Genomic DNA, 20,961 nt, shown 5'->3' with positions numbered 1-20,961 from the left:
CAGTGTGATATGGTGGAGAATCTGCTCCTGCTGTCTGGGGCTCCCTGAGGCTCATCCTTAGTTCGTTCATCTTAGGTGTCAGCTTGTAGGGATAACGTGACACCTTCATGGAGGTGTCCAGGACAGGTGGAAAAAGGACAGGAAGACAGGGGAACATGGCAAAGAGACACAGAGCCAGGCTCAGGCTGCAGGGTTGGAATCTTAACAGGATTTCTCATGTGTTTCCAGTCTGCCAAGTCTCAGGTTCTGTATCTGTAAAATGGGTGTGTTTAAGGTACATGATCTCACAAGGCTGCTGGGAGGAACAGATGGACTATTACAGAAGACATGGTGCCCAGGCCACGGCAGGCATGATCACTGAGACTGGTCTCCCTCTCAGAAGCTTAAGGCTCAGAAAGAAAGACAGGAAGGAAAGGAACGAAAGAGAAGAGGTGGGGGCAGGGCTGGGCTCAGCTGATAAGAGTGTTTGCCTAGGGGTTGGGGATTTAGCTCAGTGGTAGAGCGCTTGCCTAGGAAGCGCAAGGCCCTGGGTTCGGTCCCCAGCTCCGAAAAAAAAGAACCAAAAAAAAAAAAAAAAAAGAGTGTTTGCCTAGCATTTGCACAGATCTCTGGGTTTGGTCTCCAGAACTGCATAAAACAGTTGTGGTCCGTCCCCCCCCCCCCCCCCCGCCCAACCCCACCCCGTAATCTCAGGACTTGTTGGGTGGAGGCAGGAGGACCACCAGGAGTTCAAGGTCACTCTGACTACCCTGTGAGTCTGAGGCTAGCCTGGCTTACATGAGACCCTGTCTCAACAGTGAGACAGAGAAAGAGGAGGTAACGGCGCCATTTGTCAGTAGACGAGTGCCTTCTGAGAAGGTGAACGGTCACTTAGCCGTTGGAGGAAAGTAGGCTCTTCCTGCTCAGTTGATTCACCTTGCTGTCCTTTAGAAGGAACTTGTCACCACGGGCTTGTTCAGCTCCGGAATGGCACATGGAAAAGAACAGTCCCCAGTGGACTGACTGAATAGGGAGGTCAGTGGGCGGAAGCTTCCAGTAATGGTGGTAGGGGTTTTGGGGGGGGAGGACTGGGGGGGAGGGCTGGGGCCTCTCTTCTTACCTTCCTCGCTTGCCAAGACACTCCGAAGGCCAAACAGCTGGGCCACAAGGATGCCCACAGTGATGAAGAGCTGAGGAACCACTCCAAGAGCCCCTCGCAGGTTTTTGGGGGCTAGCTCCCCTAAGTACATGGGGACCACGTTGGAAGATATACCTGGAAGGAGAGTCCAGTCAAGAATACAACTGGGAAAAAAAAAAAAAAGAATACAACTGGGAAGGCTGGCCAGCTGCCTCAGAGATTAAGAAGAGCACTGGCTGCTTTCCCAGAGAACCTGAGGTAGCTCACGACCATCGAGAGTGAGATCTGGTGCCCTCTTGTGGCGGGCAGGCATATGTGCAAGCAGGACACTGCATAGTAAATAAATCTTAAAACAAACAAACAAAACAGAACCAGGAAAGTGTCTGGTAGAAACCAACTGTGTCTTTGAAGACTCAATACACCGTGCCAGGTGTGCAATCTAGCCTGAACCCCACCCCTTAAAATGGGGATAATTCAGTTGGTAAGTGCTTGCTGTGCAGGTAAGAGGACCCGAGTTCAATTCCCAGAACCCACATAAGGCTGGGTTTGAGAGTAGGTGCTAGGCAATCTCCATGCAGGGGGTCCGGGAGCCAGGCAGATCAATGCGCTCCAGGTTCTGTGAGAGACCCTGTCTCAAATATATGGAGGAATCCTAAAAAAACAACCCCCAGAGGTGGACCTCTCCCCTCCACACACATGTGCGCACCTCTACACCCTGCTTCTCACACACACCCTCCCATAACACAGTGAGTGGATGGATGGATGGATGGATGGATGGATGATTGGCTCTTGCAAGCGCCTCTTTTTTTCTTTTCTTTTCTTTTCTTTTTTTTCGGAGCTGGGGGACCGAACCCAGGGCCTTGCGCTTGCTAGGCAAGCGCTCTACCACTGAGCTAAATCCCCAACCCCACAAGCGCCTCTTCTAATTCTTAGTCCTTTAAAAAGGTCAAGGAAAGAAATCACGTGGGTGAAGCTCCTGACAATATTCGCTTCTGGACTGCGTTACCTGGGGGTGCAGCCCAGCCAGACCTTATGTCCTTGCTCCTGACTGGCCCAGGTCGCAGAGGAAAGAGGATTAGACACATTCCCTTCCTTTGACTCAGGGAGCAAAGAATCAGTCCGGGAAAGGCACAACAATGGTCCCCTGGCTGGCTCACTTTCTGGGGACAGCGTGTGACAGTAAACCCCTGCCTTAGGCGACTCATACATGAAGCAGGCAGAAAGTTAGATCTAGGCCAACCTAGGATACCAAAGGGACGCCACGCCTTAGAAAAGCTTGGAGTGGAAAAGTTAGCTCAGAAGAAAAGTTTACAGTGTAAAAAAATTGCAAATTTCAGTACACATTGTTGAAAATCGGCATTTCCTGGATTTATGTATGCTGGGGTACTTTGAACCCCACTATGTAATCTGTTTTGAAAGGTTTGTTGTGGGTAGAGGGATGGCTCAGTGGTTAAGAGCACTGACTGCTCTTCCAAAGGTCCTGAGTTCAAATCCCAGCAACCACATGGTGGCTCCAACCATCTGTAATGGGGATCTGATGCCCTTCCCTCTTCTGGTGTGTCTGAAGACAGCTACAGTGTACTTATATATAATAAATAAATATATAAATATTTTATTTTATTTTTTTTCTTTTTCTTTTTTTCAGAGCTGGGGACCGAACCCAGGGCCTTGCAAGCGCTCTACCACTGAGCTAAATCCCCAACCCCATAAATAAATATTTTAAAGAAAGTTTTGTTGTTGATTTTTAGTAATGTGACTTGCCGTGTGTGTTTTGTGGGTGTGTTTACAGACTTGTCAGATCTCCCTGGGAGCTGGAGTTATGGGTAGGTGGTTGTAAGCTGCCCGACCTGGGTACTAGGAACTGAACTGAACCATCTCTCCAGGCCCCTGCTATGTAATCTTGTAAGATTTCCCGCCATGTCAAAATATGACTCCTTTAGGAATAGATGAAGCTGGGGGCTGGTGGGATGGCTCAGTGGATAAAGGCACCAGCTGCCAACCCTCCTGACAACCCTCGTGATCTGAGTTCAAATTGCAGGGTACACATGGTGGAAGGAGAGAGGAGCTTACCCAGTTCCCCCATGAAAGAAACAACTAAATATAAAAAACTGAGAAACAAAAATGCAAGAGCCGGAGTGGTGGCTCGGCAGTTAAGAGAACTGGCTGTCAGGGGCTGGAGAGATGGCTCAAAGGTTAAGAGCACTGAGTGCTCTTCCAGAGGTCCTGAGTTCAATTCCCAGCAACCACATGGTGGCTCGCAACCATCTGTAATGGGGTCTGATGCCACCTTCTGGTGTGTCTGAAGAGAGTGACAATGTACTCACATAAAATAAATAAATCTTAAAAAAAAAAAGAGAGAGAGAGAACTGGCTGTCCTTGCAGGGGTCCTGAGTTCAGTTCCCAGTGCCCTCAGCCTGTAACTCCTGCTTCATTGGATCCGACTTTCCCTCCTGGCCTCTGCAGGCACTCATGTGCATACACTTCCCCCAGTTCAATAATAAAATAAATATTTAAAAAAGGGTAAAGGTAGGGTGCTGGCAGATGGGTCGAGTGCATGTCTAGTGTGCACAAGGCTTAGGGTTCCAACCCCGGTCCTAAAGTAAGAAGGTAAGAAAGCTTGTGATTTAACCTAACGCTGTGGTGTGCGCCTCTAACTTCACTTCTAACTTCAGAGTAGACGGGATGGCTGCAAGTTCGCCACCATCCTGTGTTGCACATTCCAGACCAGCCAGGACTATGTAGCAAACCCTGTTGCAATTGTTACAATTAAGAAAACAAAGGGGGGTGGGTGGAGAGATGGCTCAGTGGTTAAGAGCACTGACTGCTCTTCCAGAGGTCCTGAGTTCAAATCCCAGCAAACACATGGTGGCTCGCAGCCATCTGTAATGGGATCTGATGTCCTCTTCTGGTGTGTCTGAAGACAGCTACAGTGTACTCATATAAATAAAAAATATATATATAAATAAAATATATAAAAATATATATAAATAAAATATATAAAAATATATATAAATAAAATATATAAAAATATATAAAATAAAAATATATAAAAATATATAAATAAAAAAGGAATAACGACAAAATAAGAATAAGTAATACGCCTGGTAGGCGTGTCTGAATTAAGTTCATTTACAATCTATACTTTGAATATTTTCGGGGGGGGGTCTTGTTAGGGGAGGGGCCTTGCTAGGGGAGGGGGTCTTGTTAGGTAGACCATGCTAGCCTCAAACTAGAGGTCCTTCTGCCTCGGCCCTGCAGGGCTAAAATTACAGGAATGCGGAATGGCTAGGATAGATTCTGCAGACCAAAGTGGGAAGACCTTTGAGTTGGAACAGGGAGGGACAGGGAGGAGTGTGGGGGAGGGGGCAGGGCGGGGAGGGGTGGGGCGGGGCGTGGAGGGGGTAGAGGTGGGGTGGTGAAGCAGTTGTAAAGTCTGCATTCCTTCTGGCCAGGGAAAGCCTTCAGTCCTCTTGCCAAGGAGTTGTTCAACAACAAACCTGTGGACTGTGAGCCTCCGGAAAGCAAAGCGCAAAGCTCAGCTCCCTTTACTCCCTACTCACAGCTGGGCTGTTTACCTCGTTCTCTGAGCTATGCGGCTGGTGCGAGTGGTCTAAGGAGCTTTCCAGAAGCGGCTAACTGAACACGGGGCAGCTTTGAAAATCCAGCTGGGCAGTGATTCTGCAGCAGATTACAAGAGCCCTCTGACTGGGGCCTCACCCAGTAGCCACGGACTCCTCCCTCCCGCGAGCCATCCAGCACACGCCCTGTTGCCCTGGTGCTGATAAAGGAGCCACTGACCGCTGCCAGGTGTGATGGCCATGTGCGATGCACACGTGCCACCATGCCCTTCCTGGGGAACACCCTGGAGGAGGTCACTCAGATGTTCCTCAGTCCCGGCTTTATAATTTTGCTGACTGTTTATTTACTGTATAACTATAATGTATCATTTGTATCATGAAAACGACAACAAAAAATCCAAACGTCTGCTGTTAAGACAAACATTGAAGTGATTTGCAAAGATGTGGAATAATGTCGCCCTTCTTATAAAACTTTTATTAAAAGTTTTTGTTTTTTTTTTCCCTGAGGCAGCTGTCTTAGGAAGCACAGCCTGGTCTTGAGGTCTTGAACTTAGCACACCTGGCATTTGTATTGTTTTGTTTTCTGGATAATTATCTTTTATGAAAACGCTCTGTGTGTGTGTGTGTGTGTGTGTGTGTGTGTGTGTGTGTGTGTGTGTGTCTGCACATGTGGGCCATGGCACAGGAGTACCACACTCCCAAATAAATATGCAAATGGAAAAAAATTGACTAGAATCAATTTTAACTAGAAGTATGCTTCTTGAAGTAAAAAGGTTGGAATTTCCACACACCCCAACCCCCAACCCCACAAAGGTCTAGGCCAGGTGTGCTAATGCACACTTATAATCTTAGCACTTGAGTGGCTGATGCAGGAGAATTGCTAAAAGTTTGAGATCAGTGTGCGCTACAGAATGAGACCTTGTCTCAAAAGCGAACACAAGCAAATAAAAACAAATCAGTCGAGGTCTTGTTACATATAAACACGTCAGGCTAGCCTCAAACTGGTAATCCTCCTGCCTCAACATGGTAAGTGTTGGAGCCCCCATTGCCACAGGTTAGGATTTATTTCTGGGGGTTGGGGATTTAGCTCAGTGGTAGAGCGCTTGCCTAGGAAGCGCAAGGCCCTGGGTTCGGTCCCCAGCTCCGAAAAAAAAGAAAAAAAAAAGGATTTATTTCTGTGTGTGTGCTGTGAATGAAGCCACTGGTGGAGCAAGTGTCCTGCCATTGGGCTCTATCCCTGCACTCTCTTTACTTTTGTTTTGCTTTGAGACAAAGTTCTCCGACAGAGAGCACATTCCTAGTCCAAGCTGACCTTGAACTTCCAGTCCTCTCGCCTTTGCTTATCAAGGAGCTGATATCATAGGCGTGTGCCACCAGGGCCAGCATCTGTCAAGATTTTTAAATTACATTCTCTCTCTCTTTCTCTTTCTCTCTCTCTCTCTTTCTCTCTCTCTCTCTCTCTCTCTCTCTCTCTCTCTCTCTCATGTGTGTGTATGTATGCTGTGTATGTGTATGTGTGTTTTGTGTGTATGTGTGTATATGTATGCTGTGTATGTGTGTGTGTGTATGTGTGTTTTGTGTGTGTGTGTGTGCACTTTTGGGGGAAGCTGTGCTTCTATCTTGTGGACTCCTGGGATAGAACTCAGGCTGTCAGGCTTGGTGGCAAGCATTTTGTCTAGGCTCCACCCGAGAGTTACCTGGCAATAGCCAGGTGTGCCTGACTCACTATAAAAGGGGCTGCTACCCACTTCTTACCCTCTTGTCTCTTGCCCTCTCTTCCTCCTGCTCCCTTACCCTCTTCCCACTCCCCTGTCCCACCTCCATGCACTCATGGATGGCCAGCCTCTCCTCCTCCTCTTCCTCCTCCTCCTGTTTCTCTTCCTCCTGTTCCTCCTCTCTCTCTCTTTTCTTTCTCTCTCTCTCTCCCTCCCTCCCCCATCCCTCCTTCCCTACCTCCCTCCTCCTTTCTGTCTCTACTATTCTTTCAACTCCCTTCCCCATGCCCTGAATAAACACTATACTATACAATACTATACTATACTATACAATATTATACTATACTATACAATACTATATAATACTATACTATACAATACTATACTATACTATACAATACTATATTATACTATACAATACTATACTATATAATACTATACTATACAGTATTATACTATACAATACTATACTATATAATACTATACTGTACAATACTATACTATACAATATTATACTATACTATACTATACAATACTATACTATATAATACTATACTGTACAATACTATACTATACAATATTATACTATACTATACAATACTATACTATATAATACTATACTGTACAATACTATACTATACAATACTATATTATACTATACAATACTATACTATATAATACTATACTATACTATACTATATAATACTATACTATACTATACAATACTATACTATACTACACTACACTACACTACACTACACTATACTATACTATACTATACTATACTATACTATGGCACAGTATTCTATACTCAGCATGAGCCTGCAGAGGCATCCCCTTCCCCCACACCATACTGCGCCTCCACCAAACATATTCCTGGTTTCTCTTTCTTTTTATAAAACACAACAGTGAGTACTTTTACTTGATGAGCCATCTCACCAGCCCTAATTGTGGAATTTCAGCTGTGATTTATTGGTCAGAGTTGATTATTATGTTATTGTTATTGTTTTTAATTATTGGAAACCTATACTGAATGCTCATGATCAATGGGAAAGAGACTGTACCAGCTCACGGCTGACAACTTCTGGGAGTTTTCTAGTTCTTGAGAAGCTTTCCCAGGGAAAACCAAAGGCCAGATGAAGACAAGATCAATGACTGCTGGGGCGTTGTCAGGGGCAGCATGGGGGTGGGGAGCATGACTCAGTCCTGAGTGGAATCTGCCCGAGGGCTATAGTTTTCCCCATGATATGGTTACCCTACACACACACACACACACACACACACACACACACACACACACACACTCCCATCCTGCAGTTCTTCACTTTGGCTAGCCTGAGCTAACTATTGTAGATCAGGTTGGCCTCAGATACACAGAGCTCCATGCCTACTTCCTGAGTGCTGGACCAAAGGTGTGTACCACCTCTGGCAACGCCAGCTTCCGGACTTCTCTGCCTGCTAATGGACTTGAGGGATTTGCTCACATCCAGTCAAGTCATCCCTCCACCCCACCCCACATTTGGAAGGATAGAAGGTCATTCTGATATCGGCTAGGAGATGCAGAAGGACAGCATTCAGGAGGTGCCCACCCTCCATCTGAAGGACCCTGAGAATTGGCAAGGCTGCTCCTAGCTGGGCACTGACTGCTGGGAAACCCCAAGAGTAGCTTTAAAAGCGTCTCTTTCTCTGAACAGTTAGGGAAGAGCTTTCCAAAACTAACTCAGGACCCACTGCAGCCTGGGTTGAGAAAGCTGTCAGTGAGGTTTACAAACCAGCTCACCAACCTTTTTAAGACTGCAAATCACAGTTTAAAAAAAAAAATACGGGCTGGAGAGATGGCTCAGGGGTTAAGAGCACCCGACTGCTCTTCCAGAGGTCATGAGTTCAATTCCCAGCAACCACATGGTGGCTCACAACCATCTGTAAAGAGATCCGATGCCCTCTTCTGGTGTATCTGAAGACAGCTACAGTGTACTTATATATAATAAATAAATAAATCTTTTTTTTTTTTTCTTTTCGGAGCTGGGGACCGAACCCAGGGCCTTGCGCTTCCTAGGTAAGGGCTCTACCACTGAGCTAAATCCCCAGCCCCCATAAATCTTTAAAAAAAAAAATACAGAAATTGGGCTGGAGAGACGGCTCACCAGTTTGTGAGCGCTGGCTGCTCTTCCAGAGGACCTGGGTTCAATTCCCGGCACCCACATGGCAGGTCCCAACTGTTTGTAACTGCAGTTCCAGAGGCTCTGACACCCTCACACAGACATGTAGGCAGGCAAGACACCAATGCACATAAAAATAAATCTTTAAAAATAAAAACCCCTGGGGTTGGGGATTTAGCTCAGTGGTAGAGTGCTTACCTAGCAAGCGCAAGGCCCTGGGTTCGGTCCCCAACTCCGAAAAATAGAAAATAAAAAAAAAATAAAATAAAAAATAAAAACCCCACGACAGCCCAGAACCCTATTGTCCGACTTGGTTCTCTTACACACGCACAGATAAACAACAACTGAAATCGAATTTCACAGGACCTTTTCGTTCTCATGTGACGTAGGGCAGTCTATCAGACAAAGGCGCTGCTCACTAAACAACACTACCCTCCCACAGGCCATTATCCTGGTCAGTGCTGAGATACTGAGGAAAAAGACCAGGCTGGAAGACTCCTTCTAAACTCAGGGTTTGTAGTTTACTCAGAAAGAACAGTTTTCCTGGGCCAGGAATTGTGGCTCAGTATAAAGCAATTGTCCAGCTTGCATGGGGTTCTGGGTTCAATCCCGGATTTTGGAAAAACAAAGCAAACGACAGCTTCCCCTTCCGGAAGCATCGCTGCGAAGGTCTGCCCGCTGCCTGCCCATGAGGATGAGGGTCAGCTTTAGTTTCTGTGCTTCAGAGGCCTCAGGCTGTATGGGATCCCTGGGAGGCGCCAGGAAGGGTTCCTTACCTGCACATATTCCAACCAGAAGTCTGGAAGCAATTATTATCTCAAAGGATTTGGCAATTTTGCTGCACCCCATCAAGATGGCCGGCAGGATGGAGAATATGTTGTTGAACAGTAAGGCCCCTTTTCTGTGGAGAGTAAAAGTTGGGTTAGCTTAAGGATCCATTCATGCACTCGGCATGAATTCATTGTGCATTCAGGAGCATTCAGTCAGTCAACAGACACTCCCTAATGTCTGCTCTCCACGGTGTCCCCTAGTTACAGCAGTGACAGAGGCCAGGCGCACATCCTGCTGTGGGAGCAAAGGTCAGAGGGCACTGGTGACGGGACAGAGGAACATGGACTGAGATACGAGGCCTGGGCTCCTCTCTGAGCTGTCTCACCGGCCCTAACTGTGGAATTTCAGCTGTGATTTATTGGTCAGAGTTGATTGTTATGTTATTGTTATTGTTTTTAATCATTGGAAACCTATCCTGAATGCTCAAGATCAATGGGAAAGAGATTGTACCAGCTCATGGCTGACAACTGAGAAGCTTTCGCAGGGAAAACCAAAGGCCAGATGAAGACAAGCTCTTAGCGCTGAGAAGACTGAGGTATGTGGGCTGCTGGATCTGACGGCTCAGGCCAAACCTGGTGGCACAGCCTCAAACACAGACAGACTTGGCACGAGGCTCGGGCCTAGCATGTGTCCAGGCACAAACAAACCAAAAAAAAAAACAAAAAAAAAAAAACAAAAAAAACCATAAGAACAGACTAGAGACCTCTGTCAGGACCACTCTGCTCTTGTAGAGGACCTGGGTTCCAGGGGAACTGAGACCCTCTTCTGGGGTCCCGGGCATCAGATATACACATGCAGGCAAAACGTCCACACACATAAAATAAAATGAAGGATTAGAAAAAAAAAAAAGAATTAAAAACCCAGACAAATAAAACTGAGTCTGGACACAGATTTTTGCACCCTTCACAAAGAGCAAGTCGACAAGATAATAGAAGAAAATGTAAAACTAGAAAAATTCTCGGGGTTGGGGATTTAGCTCAGTGGTAGAGCGCTTGCCTAGGAAGCACAAGGCCCTGGGTTCGATCCCCAGCTCCAAAAAAAAAAAAAAAAAGAAAAAGAAAAATTCTCGAAGTATAAACTCTAGGTGGCTTTGAAATGAGTTTTTAGGTTCATTGCCAAAGCACAGTGCATGAGAGAAAGAACTTAAAATGCTTAAGATGGTGGGGAAAAAAGTTGGAAAGCATAAGAATTAAGATAGCAAGAAGTGAGGGGACTGGAGAGGTGGCTCAGTGGTTAAGAGCACTGACTGCTCTTCCAGAGGTCCTGAGTTCAATTCCCAGCAACCACATGGTGGCTCACAACCATCTGTAATGGGATCTGATGCCCTCTTCTGGTGTGTCTGAAGACAGCTACAGTGAACTCATATAAATAAATAAATCTTTAAAAAATAGGGGCTGGGGATTTAGCTCAGTGGTAGAGCGCTTACCTAGGAAGCGCAAGGCCCTGGGTTCGGTCACCAGCTCCGAAAAAAAAGAACCAAAAAAAAAAAAAAAAGATAGAAAAGCTATTATGGGCTAAGATCGAGGCTGAACAGTAGTCTTGATTATAAAAATAAAAAATATCACAAATACAGGGCTATAAGAAAGAGGCAAGTGGAGCCGAGCATAGTGGCTCTCTCATGTCCCAAACTCCTATCATAGGATGCTGAGGCAGGAGGATTACCTTCTAAAACCCTGCCTCAAACACACACACACACACACACACACACACACACACACACACACACACACACACACACACCAAAAAAAACCAAACCACTCCCAGCACTCGGGAGCCAGAGGCAGACAGATCTCTGGGAATTCAAGTCCAGCCTGGTCTACAGAGTGAGTTCTAAGACTCTAAGGCACAGAGAAATCCTGTCTTGGGGATTAAAGACCAAAGCAAAGAGGGTTAAAGAGGGCAAAGTGGGTTAAAGAGGTGGCTCAGTGATTAAAAGCACTGGCTGCTCTTCTGTGGGACCCAGGTTCGATTCCTGGCACCTACCTGATGGCCCACACACAGCTATCTGTAACTCTATAGGCAACAGGCTTGTTGCTTATACATATACATACATGCATGTGTGTGTGTGTGTGTGTGTGTGTGTGTGTGTGTGTGTTGTCCACAGAGGTTTCAACACAGCCTCAAGACACACAGACACATCCATTCTATCAGTGATGCACGAGGCCTGGGGTTCCACTACCACAACCTCAGACGACGTAAAATAAGCAAGCAAGCAAAAGCCAACTAAAACTCCCATCGGTGTGTATACAGACAGACAGACAAACAGACAGACACACACACATACACATACGCATATACACACACACAGACAGGCACACACAGAGACAGACAGACATACACAGAGACAGACAGACACACACAGAGACAGACAGACACACACAGACAGACACATAGACACACACAAAGACAGACAGACACACACACACACACATATTGAAGACATTTTTGAAAAACGTAATCTCACTATGCCATGTATAATGGCCTAAAACCATCTGGCTCTGAACAGCTGGGATCATAGGGCTGTGTCCCTTGCTCAGCTATGACAGAAGCTCTTTACATAGTGTTTGGCACATAGAAACCATCCATAAATTAAGTCACGGTGACTGTTTTTAAAAATATCTGCAAAATATTTAGGCATCTGCAAACAAGTGAAGCCATGCTGACTGAATTCCAAATGGTCATCTCAGTGGGCAAGGCTTGGCCCCACCTGGGTAAGAGTTCACCGGTGTTGACCTGCGTCCTGCAGATCTGACTCACGCTGGGGGCCCAGGGACAAAGCTGTGAGTTCACACTAACCTCGCAGGACAACCTCAAGGTCTCGGATCCCCAACCAGAGGTTGTATACTTAGGGAAAAGATATAAAGATTTATTTATAAATTTTATGTGTATGAATTATTTTTGCCTAAATGCATGTTTGTGCACTGCGTGCATGTGTGCCTGTGGAAGTCAGAAGAGGGCATCGGATCCCTTGCAACTGGAGTTACAGACGGTGAAGAGCTGCCAGGCAGATGCTGGGGACCAAAACTGGGTCCTCTGCAAGAGCAACAAATGCTCTTAACCACTGAGCCGTCTCTCCAGCCCCAAGACTCAGTACAAAAGAACTGAAGTTTCAAAGCAAGGTCCAGACTCTTGATTCAAGACCATGCCTGGGTCTCACTTTGTAGACCAGGCTGACACTGAACTCAGGATCCTTCTGCCTTCACCCACTGAGTCCCGAGACTATAGTATATCCTACAGCAAATGGGTAATTAACTCTTTCAAAGCCAAGAAACACTAAAGGGCAAGTGGCTTTTGGTTTGAGTGAGGCAAGGTACATGGATTCCTGTGTCTTCTCTGGCCCACAGTGTTCATTCCAGGGGATGTCCCCAGCCATTACTGATGTCTAGGTCCCCAAACATTGGTCCCTGCCCAGCTTCGTTGAATGACCCTAATAGAAAGAAAATTGGCCATGCTGAATCTACCCTCATCTTTTTTTTTTGGTTCTTTTTTTTCGGAGCTGGGGACCAAACCCAGGGCCTTGCGCTTCCTAGGTAAGCGCTCTACCACTGAGCTAAATCCCCAGCCCCAAATCTACCCTCATCTTATGATGAGGACTTCTGCTTTAGGCCTGTGTTTAAAGGCAGACGATAAATATTTATGAGTTTTGGGTAATAGAAATCCATCTACCCTAATGGGAGCATGTGGACCCGTGACTGCAATCCCATCAATTGGGAGGAAGAAGCAAAATCAGTCAACCAACCAATCAATCAATATCAATCAATCACAAGTTCAGTATCACCCTTGACTACATAGTGAGTATGAGGCCTCACACTGGACTACATGAGACACTTTCGAAAATAGAAACAGGACAGATGGCTCAGTAGGTAAGAGCACTGACTGCTCTTCCAGAGGTCCTGAGTTCAAACCCAGCAACCACATGGTGGCTTACAACCATCTGTAATGGGATCTGATGCCCTCTTCTGGTGTGTCTGAAGACAGCTACAGTGTACTCATATATAGTAAATAAATAAATCTTAAAAAAAAAATAAAAGGAGGGGGCTGAGAGATGGCTCAGTGGTTAAGAGCACTGACTGCTCTTCCAGAGGTCCTGAGTTCAATTCCCAGCAACCACATGGTGGCTCACAACCATCTGTAATGGGATCTGATGCCCTCTTCTGGTGTGTCTGAAGACAGCTACAGTGTATTCATATAAATAAAATAAATCTTTAAAAAAAAAAAAGGAAATAGGAACACAGGCTGGGGAGATGGCCTAGCACAGAAAATGTACCTGTCGTGCAGAACCTGAGTTCTAATCCCCTGAATACATCTTAAAAGCAAGGCACAATGGCCTGTGTGACTGGAGCCCCAGCAAGAGAGAGAAGCGCTAGGCACTGTGGGGAAGAGGAGGCTTGAAGCCTTCTGAAGCACACTGATTGGCAGCTGTGCTACCTCAGAGGGCCATGCTGATGTGATGGCATGTATAACCACCTGAGACCATGCTGAGGCCCATGGCCAGTGCTGCCGCTCAGGGGCAAGTGAATGGGTTGGTGGTCCTTGATAAGGCTGGGCTCTGTGAAGTTCCCTAAGATTCAGTAAAAAAATGGGGAGGGAGAGATTGCCTCGTGGCTAAGAATCCTTGCTGGTCTTGCAGAGGACCTGGGTTCGGCTCCCGCACTCATGTGGCAGCTCACAACAGTCCTGAATCCCAGTCCCAGGGGACCTAACGTCCTCTTCTGACCTCATCAGGCACTGGGCACACAGGGCAGTGCACATACTTACATGGAGGCAGAACACTCATGCACACAGCATGACAAGAAGAATACAGTTTTTAGAAGAGGGACAGCGGTAGAGGAGAGACATTCAACGTTTATCCCAGCTTCCGTGTGCACACATCAACACTTGCCTTAGCACGATTATATTAGACCACCAATACCAGTAAGTGTACACACACACACACACACACACACACACACACGCCAACCTACTCTTCTCTTACCTGCCCAAGTTATTCACCAAGAATCCAACCATGAGAGATCCTATAAAACCTCCAAAGGGGAACATGGAGACAGTCAGGGACCACAGCAGCGTCAGGGTGAAGGACTCAATGTTCTCCTTGTTTCTGTCGTAGTAGGTGTCATTGTAGAACTGCTGCATGAACTGAGGGAGAGAGGACACGGAACCAGTTTGCTTCGCAGAAAGCATTTTTTTAAAATATTTTATTTATTTATTATATATATGAGTACACTGTAGCTGTCTTCAGACACACCAGCACACCAGAAGAGGGCATCAGATCTCATTACAGATGGTTGTGAGCCACCATGTGGTTGCTGGGATTTGAACTCAGGACCTCTGGAAGAGCAGTCGGTGCCCTTAACCACTGAGCCATCTCTCCAGCCCCATGCAGAAAGCATTAATAGTTGCTTAGCTGCAGGATGGGACAGCCCTACTGGAGACAGGGACAGAACTGCTTGGGTAGCCTGTTGTTGGGTAGCGGGAAGAACTCTGGCAGGCCAACCCTCCTCTCCCCACATGGTGTTTCCCGCACCCTGGAATGGCTGTAGCCTTGTGGATGCTATGGTTGCCGCCCTCCAGATGACCCCACACACAGCCAGGCCACAGAAAGATATGTTCTTGAGAGTCTGAGGTCTGAGGACTTGGTCATTCATGTGACCTGGGTCCTGAAGGGGCTTCCCTCTCCTTTCCCTGAAGGGGTAGGCTGTGTTTGCTCTCTAGGGACCGCAAGCAGCTCCAAGACCCTGGTTCACTCACCGCGGTGACCTACCTCTGAGGGCGAGTTGACAGCAGCCACGTTGTACCCATACTGGAAGGAGGAGCCAAAGGCAGCTAGGAAAGTTGCCAGGGCAAGGACCAGGGTCAGCTTCTGCGGGAGGTAGGGTAGATGCCAGTGAGGGACCAAGCAGGGACCACGCTCTACTTCCAGTGTGCTCATTCTAGTCTACTCTAGATCCAAAGACTGACCTGCTGAAGTTAGAACCGGCTGCCAGTCAGGCACCCCCTGTGTGACGGTCCTTCACCTCCTCAGCCTAGCTCAGTTGGCTGCAGGATAGATGGATGGGTGGATGGATGGGAACTGGGAATGGGATACTGACTGGGTCTTGTACGGGCAAATTAAGTTCTCCACCACTTAGGGTGGTTGTTGTTGTTGTGGTGGTGCTGGTGGTGATGGTGGCGGCGGTGGCAGCGGCGGCGGCGGCAGTGGTGGTGGTTTTGTTTTGAGACAGGTCTTGTTAAGTTTCCCAGGCTGGCCTTGAACTTGAAACCTCCTGCCTCAGCCTCCCTGAGTTCTTACATTATAGATGTGAGCTACCATGGCTGGATAATTTCCTTTCTTCCTTCATTCTTTCCTTCCTCTTTCCTTGCTTCCTTTCTTCCTTGCTTCCTCCCTCTTTCCCTCCCCCTCCCCTCCCTCCCTCCCTCCCTTCTTTCTTTCTTGAGACAGAGTCTCTCTACATAGATTTGGCTGTCTTGGAACTTGCTATGTAGACCAGGCTTCAAACTCACAGAGATCTGCCTCTCTGCCTCTCTCTCTCTCTGCCTCTCTCTCTCTCTCTCTCTCTCTCTCTCTCTCTCTCTGTGCCTCTCTGCCTCTCTCTCTCTCTGTGTGCCTCTCTGCCTCTCTCTCTGCCTCTCTGCCTCTCTGCCTCTCTCTCTCTCTCTCTCTGCCTCTCTGCCTCTCTGCCTCTCTGCCTCTCTGCCTCTCTGCCTCTCTCTCTCTGCCTCTCTCTCTCTCTGCCTCTCTCTCTCTCTGCCTCTCTCTCTGCCTCTCTGCCTCTCTCTCTCTCTGCCCCTCTGTCTCTCTCTCTCTGCCTCCCTGCCTCTCTCTCTCTGCCTCTCTCTCTCTCTCTCTCTCTCTCTCTCTCTCTCTCTCTCTCTCTGCCTCTCTCTCTCTCTCTGCCACTCGCCTCTGCCTCCAGTGCTGGTATTAAAGCCATGAGCCACCACACCTAGCCCGTGCCTGACTTTCAAGAACAGGTTGTGATAGAAAAGTTCTTAGAAGAGTCCTAGTCTTTCAAATCTCTGTCTCTAGCTCCAGAGATTTCTCTCAAGAAGTGAGCTGGCTGAGCTGGGGGCCCTCACAATAGGGTCATCTCTCACTTCCTCAGAAGTAGGTCCCCAGCAGGTCCCTGACTTCTTAGCTAACTGCTTTGCAATGGGTACCCTCACCTACTGTCAGCGTATCAATCCTGTGAGCAAACCCTTCGCTGCTGACACCGTTTAGACCTTAGGTTTATTGTAGCTATGGGTATGCGTGTGGGTCCGTACATGGGCAATGCACATGGATGTTGGTGCCCAGAGAGGCCAGAAGTGTCAGACCCCCAGAACTAGAGTTATAGATAGTTGTAAGCTGCCAAATGTAGCTGATGGGGACTGGGTTTGGTGCCTCTAGAAGGGAGCCAGGGCTCTGGGTTCCAGCCCCTAGGTAGCTATTTCATTCTCTGATGGAGAATGTACCTCATGAGGCCACATCCCACCTGTGGTACCAAAACTGACCATTTTGCCCCCAAGCTGGGTCTTTTCCCCTTTGCCCTCCTGGAACTGTAGGACCAAGACTGAGCACCAACTAGCAATAAGAGACGTTTAACTCTTGGTCAAAAACAGAAGTGGGGGAAGTTTTACAAATTAACCTTTTGTTTTCTAGGGTGTTATTAAGTTGCCTGGGCTGACCTTGAACTCTCTGTAGCCCAGGCTTCCAGTGAACTTGTGTTCCTTGTGTCCCGGCTTTCAAAGTAGTATAGTAGGTAGGCCGGGTTTTCTTCATGGTGTGTAATGTGTATTTGTGAAATGATTAGCACAGGTTAGCTCATCAACACATTCCCCACCATGCTCAGTGGTGAACACAGGTTTGTATATATGCTCAGCCCAGTGAGCCGCATAATTAAGTTTGGCCCTGTTGGAGTGGGTGTGGCATTGGGTGGGTGTGGCCTTGTTGGAGTGGGTGTGGCATTGGGTGGGTGTGGCCTTGTTGGAGTGGGTGTGGCCTTGTTGGAGTGGGTGTGGCCTTGTTGGAGTGGGTGTGTCACTGTGGGTATGGGCTTTAAGACCCTCATTCTAACTGCCTGGAAGCCGGTCTTCCACTAGCAGCCTTCAGATGAAGATGTAGAACTCTCAGCTCCTCCTGCACCATGTCTGCCTGGATGCTGCCTCATTTCCGACTTAATGATAATGGACTGAACCTCTGAACCTGTAAGCCAGCCCCAATTCCATGTTGACCTTTATAAGACTAGCCTTGGTCATGGCGTCTGTTCACAGGAAAGTCCTAACTGAGACAACAGGCAAATACACTCAGTGGACTCCAAGCACCCAGGGCAGGCGTAGCTACAATCAGTGCATTCACAGTTATTTGAGTTGCTGCATCATTAGCCCTGAAGTGAAGGGCCAGGGCTTGCTCTTCCCTTGTAACAGGAACCATGCACTCTGACGGCATCGTCCATGACCATCCTCCCCCGGCCCCTGGCAACCGGTCTCCTAGTCTGCACCCAGGTCTGATAATGCAGCGTGTGTCCTTCTGTGTCTGACTTCTGCCACCTAGCCTGACCATCCGCTTCCAAAACCATGGAGGCCACAAAGCCACAGGACTGCCTTCATTTTCTGGGAGTGATGAACTGTATCTCTACGTGGTTGAATCCTGTGGCAAGGGAGTTACCATCTCACCATTCTTCAGAGGAGAGGGAGAAGAACTTGGAGCTAGGGCATAGCTCAGCTACAGAGCCCTGGTGGAGCTTAGACAGGGTCCTGAATTCCATCTTCAGCACCCCACTCTTCCCAAATTACTGGGGAACCATCCTGAGGCTTCGGTAAAGGCTTGACCCTGTTTTGGATGTGATTCAGGCAGGGAAGGAGACCTCCCAGCCCCACCCAGTCTATATAATAAGTGTCACACATAGGTGGGCTAATTAGTCAGTCAATACCAAGCAACTGTGAGGACCTAGGGAGGACAGAGGGGAGGTGATTCTCTCCAGGACACTGAAGGAGACATGGCAGAGACACACATCACACAACATGTCTTCGTCATCCAAAGCACTGTTTCGTAGGAAAAGGGGGATGTTTTACTCAACGGTTCTCAAGTAGTTTTGAGACCTGAGCTGCAGAGCTACTGAGGGACAGCTGGGTCCAACTGCTGCCTGCCATCTTCTCAGAAGACTACGCGCAGCCTCTGCCTCCCTGGCTTCTCCTAACCCCTAGGCTTCGTGCCTGGACACTGAGGGGCAGGCAGCCAAGGTCAGCCCACGCCCCATGCTAGTGGCTGTCTGGGTTGTTTCCTTCCGAGGCGCTGGAACTCTTGTGACCCTGAACATTCAAGTCTCTACTCCCGGATGCCTTCCTATCAAATATGGGTGATTGACACTTGACCCATCCGACACTTTCTCAGGCAGGAGGACAATCTCAGACAGGTTGGGTGGTAGCGGCACAGGCCTGGAATCTCAGTTGCCCAGAGATGGGATGGTTCAGTGGTGAAGCACTTGCCTATCGTGCATGAAGCTCTGGCTTCAGCCCCCAGCACTGGGAAATCAGCAAACAGCAAAAACAGAACCAAACTGGGGTTGGGGATTTAGCTCAGTGGTAGAGCACTTGCCTAGCAAGCGCAAGGCCCTGGGTTCAGTCCCCAGCTCCGAAAAAAAAACAAAAAACAAAAAACCAGAACCAAACAAGTTCCTGGGTCGACTCTAATTCTGGGTTTCTGGGAGGGATGAATTCTGCCCTGTACCAGAAGTAAAGTGGGATACTCCTCATCATTGTAGGCAGCCCCATTGATATCCCATGCCCAGCGTCAATAGTGAGGTCATCTGCACCATAGGACAAACCAAGCAGTAGTATTGGCCAGAGGTCTCAGTCCTGGCCAGACACCTCCTGTGCATTGTCAAGCGTTCCAGCACCCAGGGGATGGCGCGGACGAAGTCACCAAAAGAGATAAGCACCTAGGTGTGATGGCACACCCCTACAACCCTAGTGCTTGGGAGTCAGAGGCAGGAGGATCAGGAGTTTGAGGAGTTCCAGTCTCAGAGGCACAAACTGTCTCCATAACTAAATTATCGAAACGATGCATCCTGCCAAGGTCTTAGCCGCAGCTAAATCAGGGAGGAGCTGGAACCAATCACAGGTGCCTCTCCCTTCCAAACCCACGCCCACTCTGTATGCCATAGGCCGAGCTTCCAGTGCACGTGTTAAGGACCTTGATAAATAACATTTCACACCGATGCCTGCTCCTCCCCACCCACTTATGAGCAAACGCCATGGGAAGCGTTAAAATACCAATTCCTTGAATGAGTTCATCGATTCCTGTTACCTTGTTGGCACCAGAAATTTTTCTCAGCCAAGGAAATCTACCCCTAGTCTCCAGTTACACTGTGAGTTTGGAACAGAAAAGAAAAAAATATTTTTTTATGACAGGGTCTTCAGCCTAGGCTGGCTTTTAATTCCTTCTGTAGCTGAGATTAACTTCAAACTCCTTATCTCCTATCTCTCCCTTGCAAGGCTAAGCCACAAGTGTGAGCCGTACCTGCTTCACCTTGGACTTTATGGACCCTTTGCAAATACTTTGCAAGCTGGCCCGTTCTCCCCAGCCCAGTTCCTGGCACTTTCCCAACAGCTGTTTCAGTGGCAGGATTCCCGACGGGTGTCTGTCTACAAACATTATTGCCCTGACTCCTCTAAAACCCCACTATTTGGGCTTCTGAGCAAGCTGCCCTCTCCCAGACAGAGCATCCAGCTGAGGGCAGGCTCTGCAATACCAGAGCGCCCGGGAGTCCCACGGGCGCCTGGTGGCTCTGGCTGCCGCCAGCCGGCCACACACTCACCCCTGTCTTCTCTTGATCCTCTTTCTCCATCGTTGCTCTGCAAGGGTAGCCTGCAGCTGGCTCACCTCCTCAAAGTGTCAGCTGTGCTGTTCGGGGAGGGAAGATATTTAGGTTGCCCTTTGGCCGTGCCAACTCTTAGCCAATCGCATTTTTATTGCCAGTCTAAATCAGAGTAACCCTTTCGGGCACTGGCAAACTGCCCTTCCTTTCATTTCTGCTTTTAAGTTAGACATCTAGAGTTCGGCTAAGCCAGTGGGTCCCCTGAAACTGCCGGCTCAGCGAGGTACCCAGGGGAAACGGTTCCCACTGCTCAAGTCTTCACCAGTCACGGCCTTGAAAGACTGACTAGAAAGGGTATTTCTGTCTGGAACACACGGGCACCAACAGCTGTTACTGGCCCTATGCCACATTAGATAATGGGCCAACAGATGTGGGTCGTAAAGGCTTAGCCTAGTGGTGCCCACCACGAGGTCTACAGCCAAGTGTCCCTAGTGGAGAGTCGATTCTTGCCCAAGCAACCATGCCGAAACTATTATTATTATCGTTATTATTATTAATAGATTATTATTATTATTATTATTATTATCATTGCTGGAGACTGAGTGTGGATCCCTGTGTTCTAAGTCCGGAGCTATACCGTGGCCTTAAGTAACACTGTTTGAGGAGAAAACTTTATTGTCTTTTTAAGGAACCCCGAGTGGCGCGGTGAGATACACTTTTCAGTATTGGGAAAGTAGTCAATACCTCGTCCTCTTCTTTGCAGTG

The 20,961-nt window shown here is 47.9% G+C and overlaps 1 protein-coding gene and 1 non-coding gene across 3 annotated transcripts in view; one reads left to right on the top strand and one right to left on the bottom strand.

The window, feature by feature from the left end:
• Window positions 1–20,961, bottom strand: part of Slc2a5 (solute carrier family 2 member 5) — a 35,517-nt gene that overhangs the window by 6,482 nt on the left and 8,074 nt on the right. Inside the window, exons 2-6 of one of the 2 annotated variants that reach the window (XM_063288368.1) lie at window positions 20,197–20,282; window positions 15,162–15,260; window positions 14,376–14,536; window positions 9,346–9,470; window positions 1,100–1,252 (exon numbers count right to left, since the gene is read on the bottom strand). In XM_063288368.1, the coding sequence (XP_063144438.1) occupies window positions 1,100–1,252; window positions 9,346–9,470; window positions 14,376–14,536; window positions 15,162–15,260; window positions 20,197–20,226 (568 nt within the window). In that variant the 5' untranslated portion in view covers window positions 20,227–20,282. 2 annotated transcript variants of the gene reach the window in all.
• On the top strand, window positions 10,365–10,437 carry Trnap-agg69 (transfer RNA proline (anticodon AGG) 69). Its single transcript has one exon. It is a non-coding gene; the product is annotated as a tRNA-Pro (tRNA).

This window comes from Rattus norvegicus, chromosome 5 (genome assembly GCF_036323735.1).
Source record: "Rattus norvegicus strain BN/NHsdMcwi chromosome 5, GRCr8, whole genome shotgun sequence".
NCBI lineage: Eukaryota > Metazoa > Chordata > Mammalia > Rodentia > Muridae > Rattus > Rattus norvegicus.
This window is presented reverse-complemented; position numbering and strand designations above follow the sequence as displayed.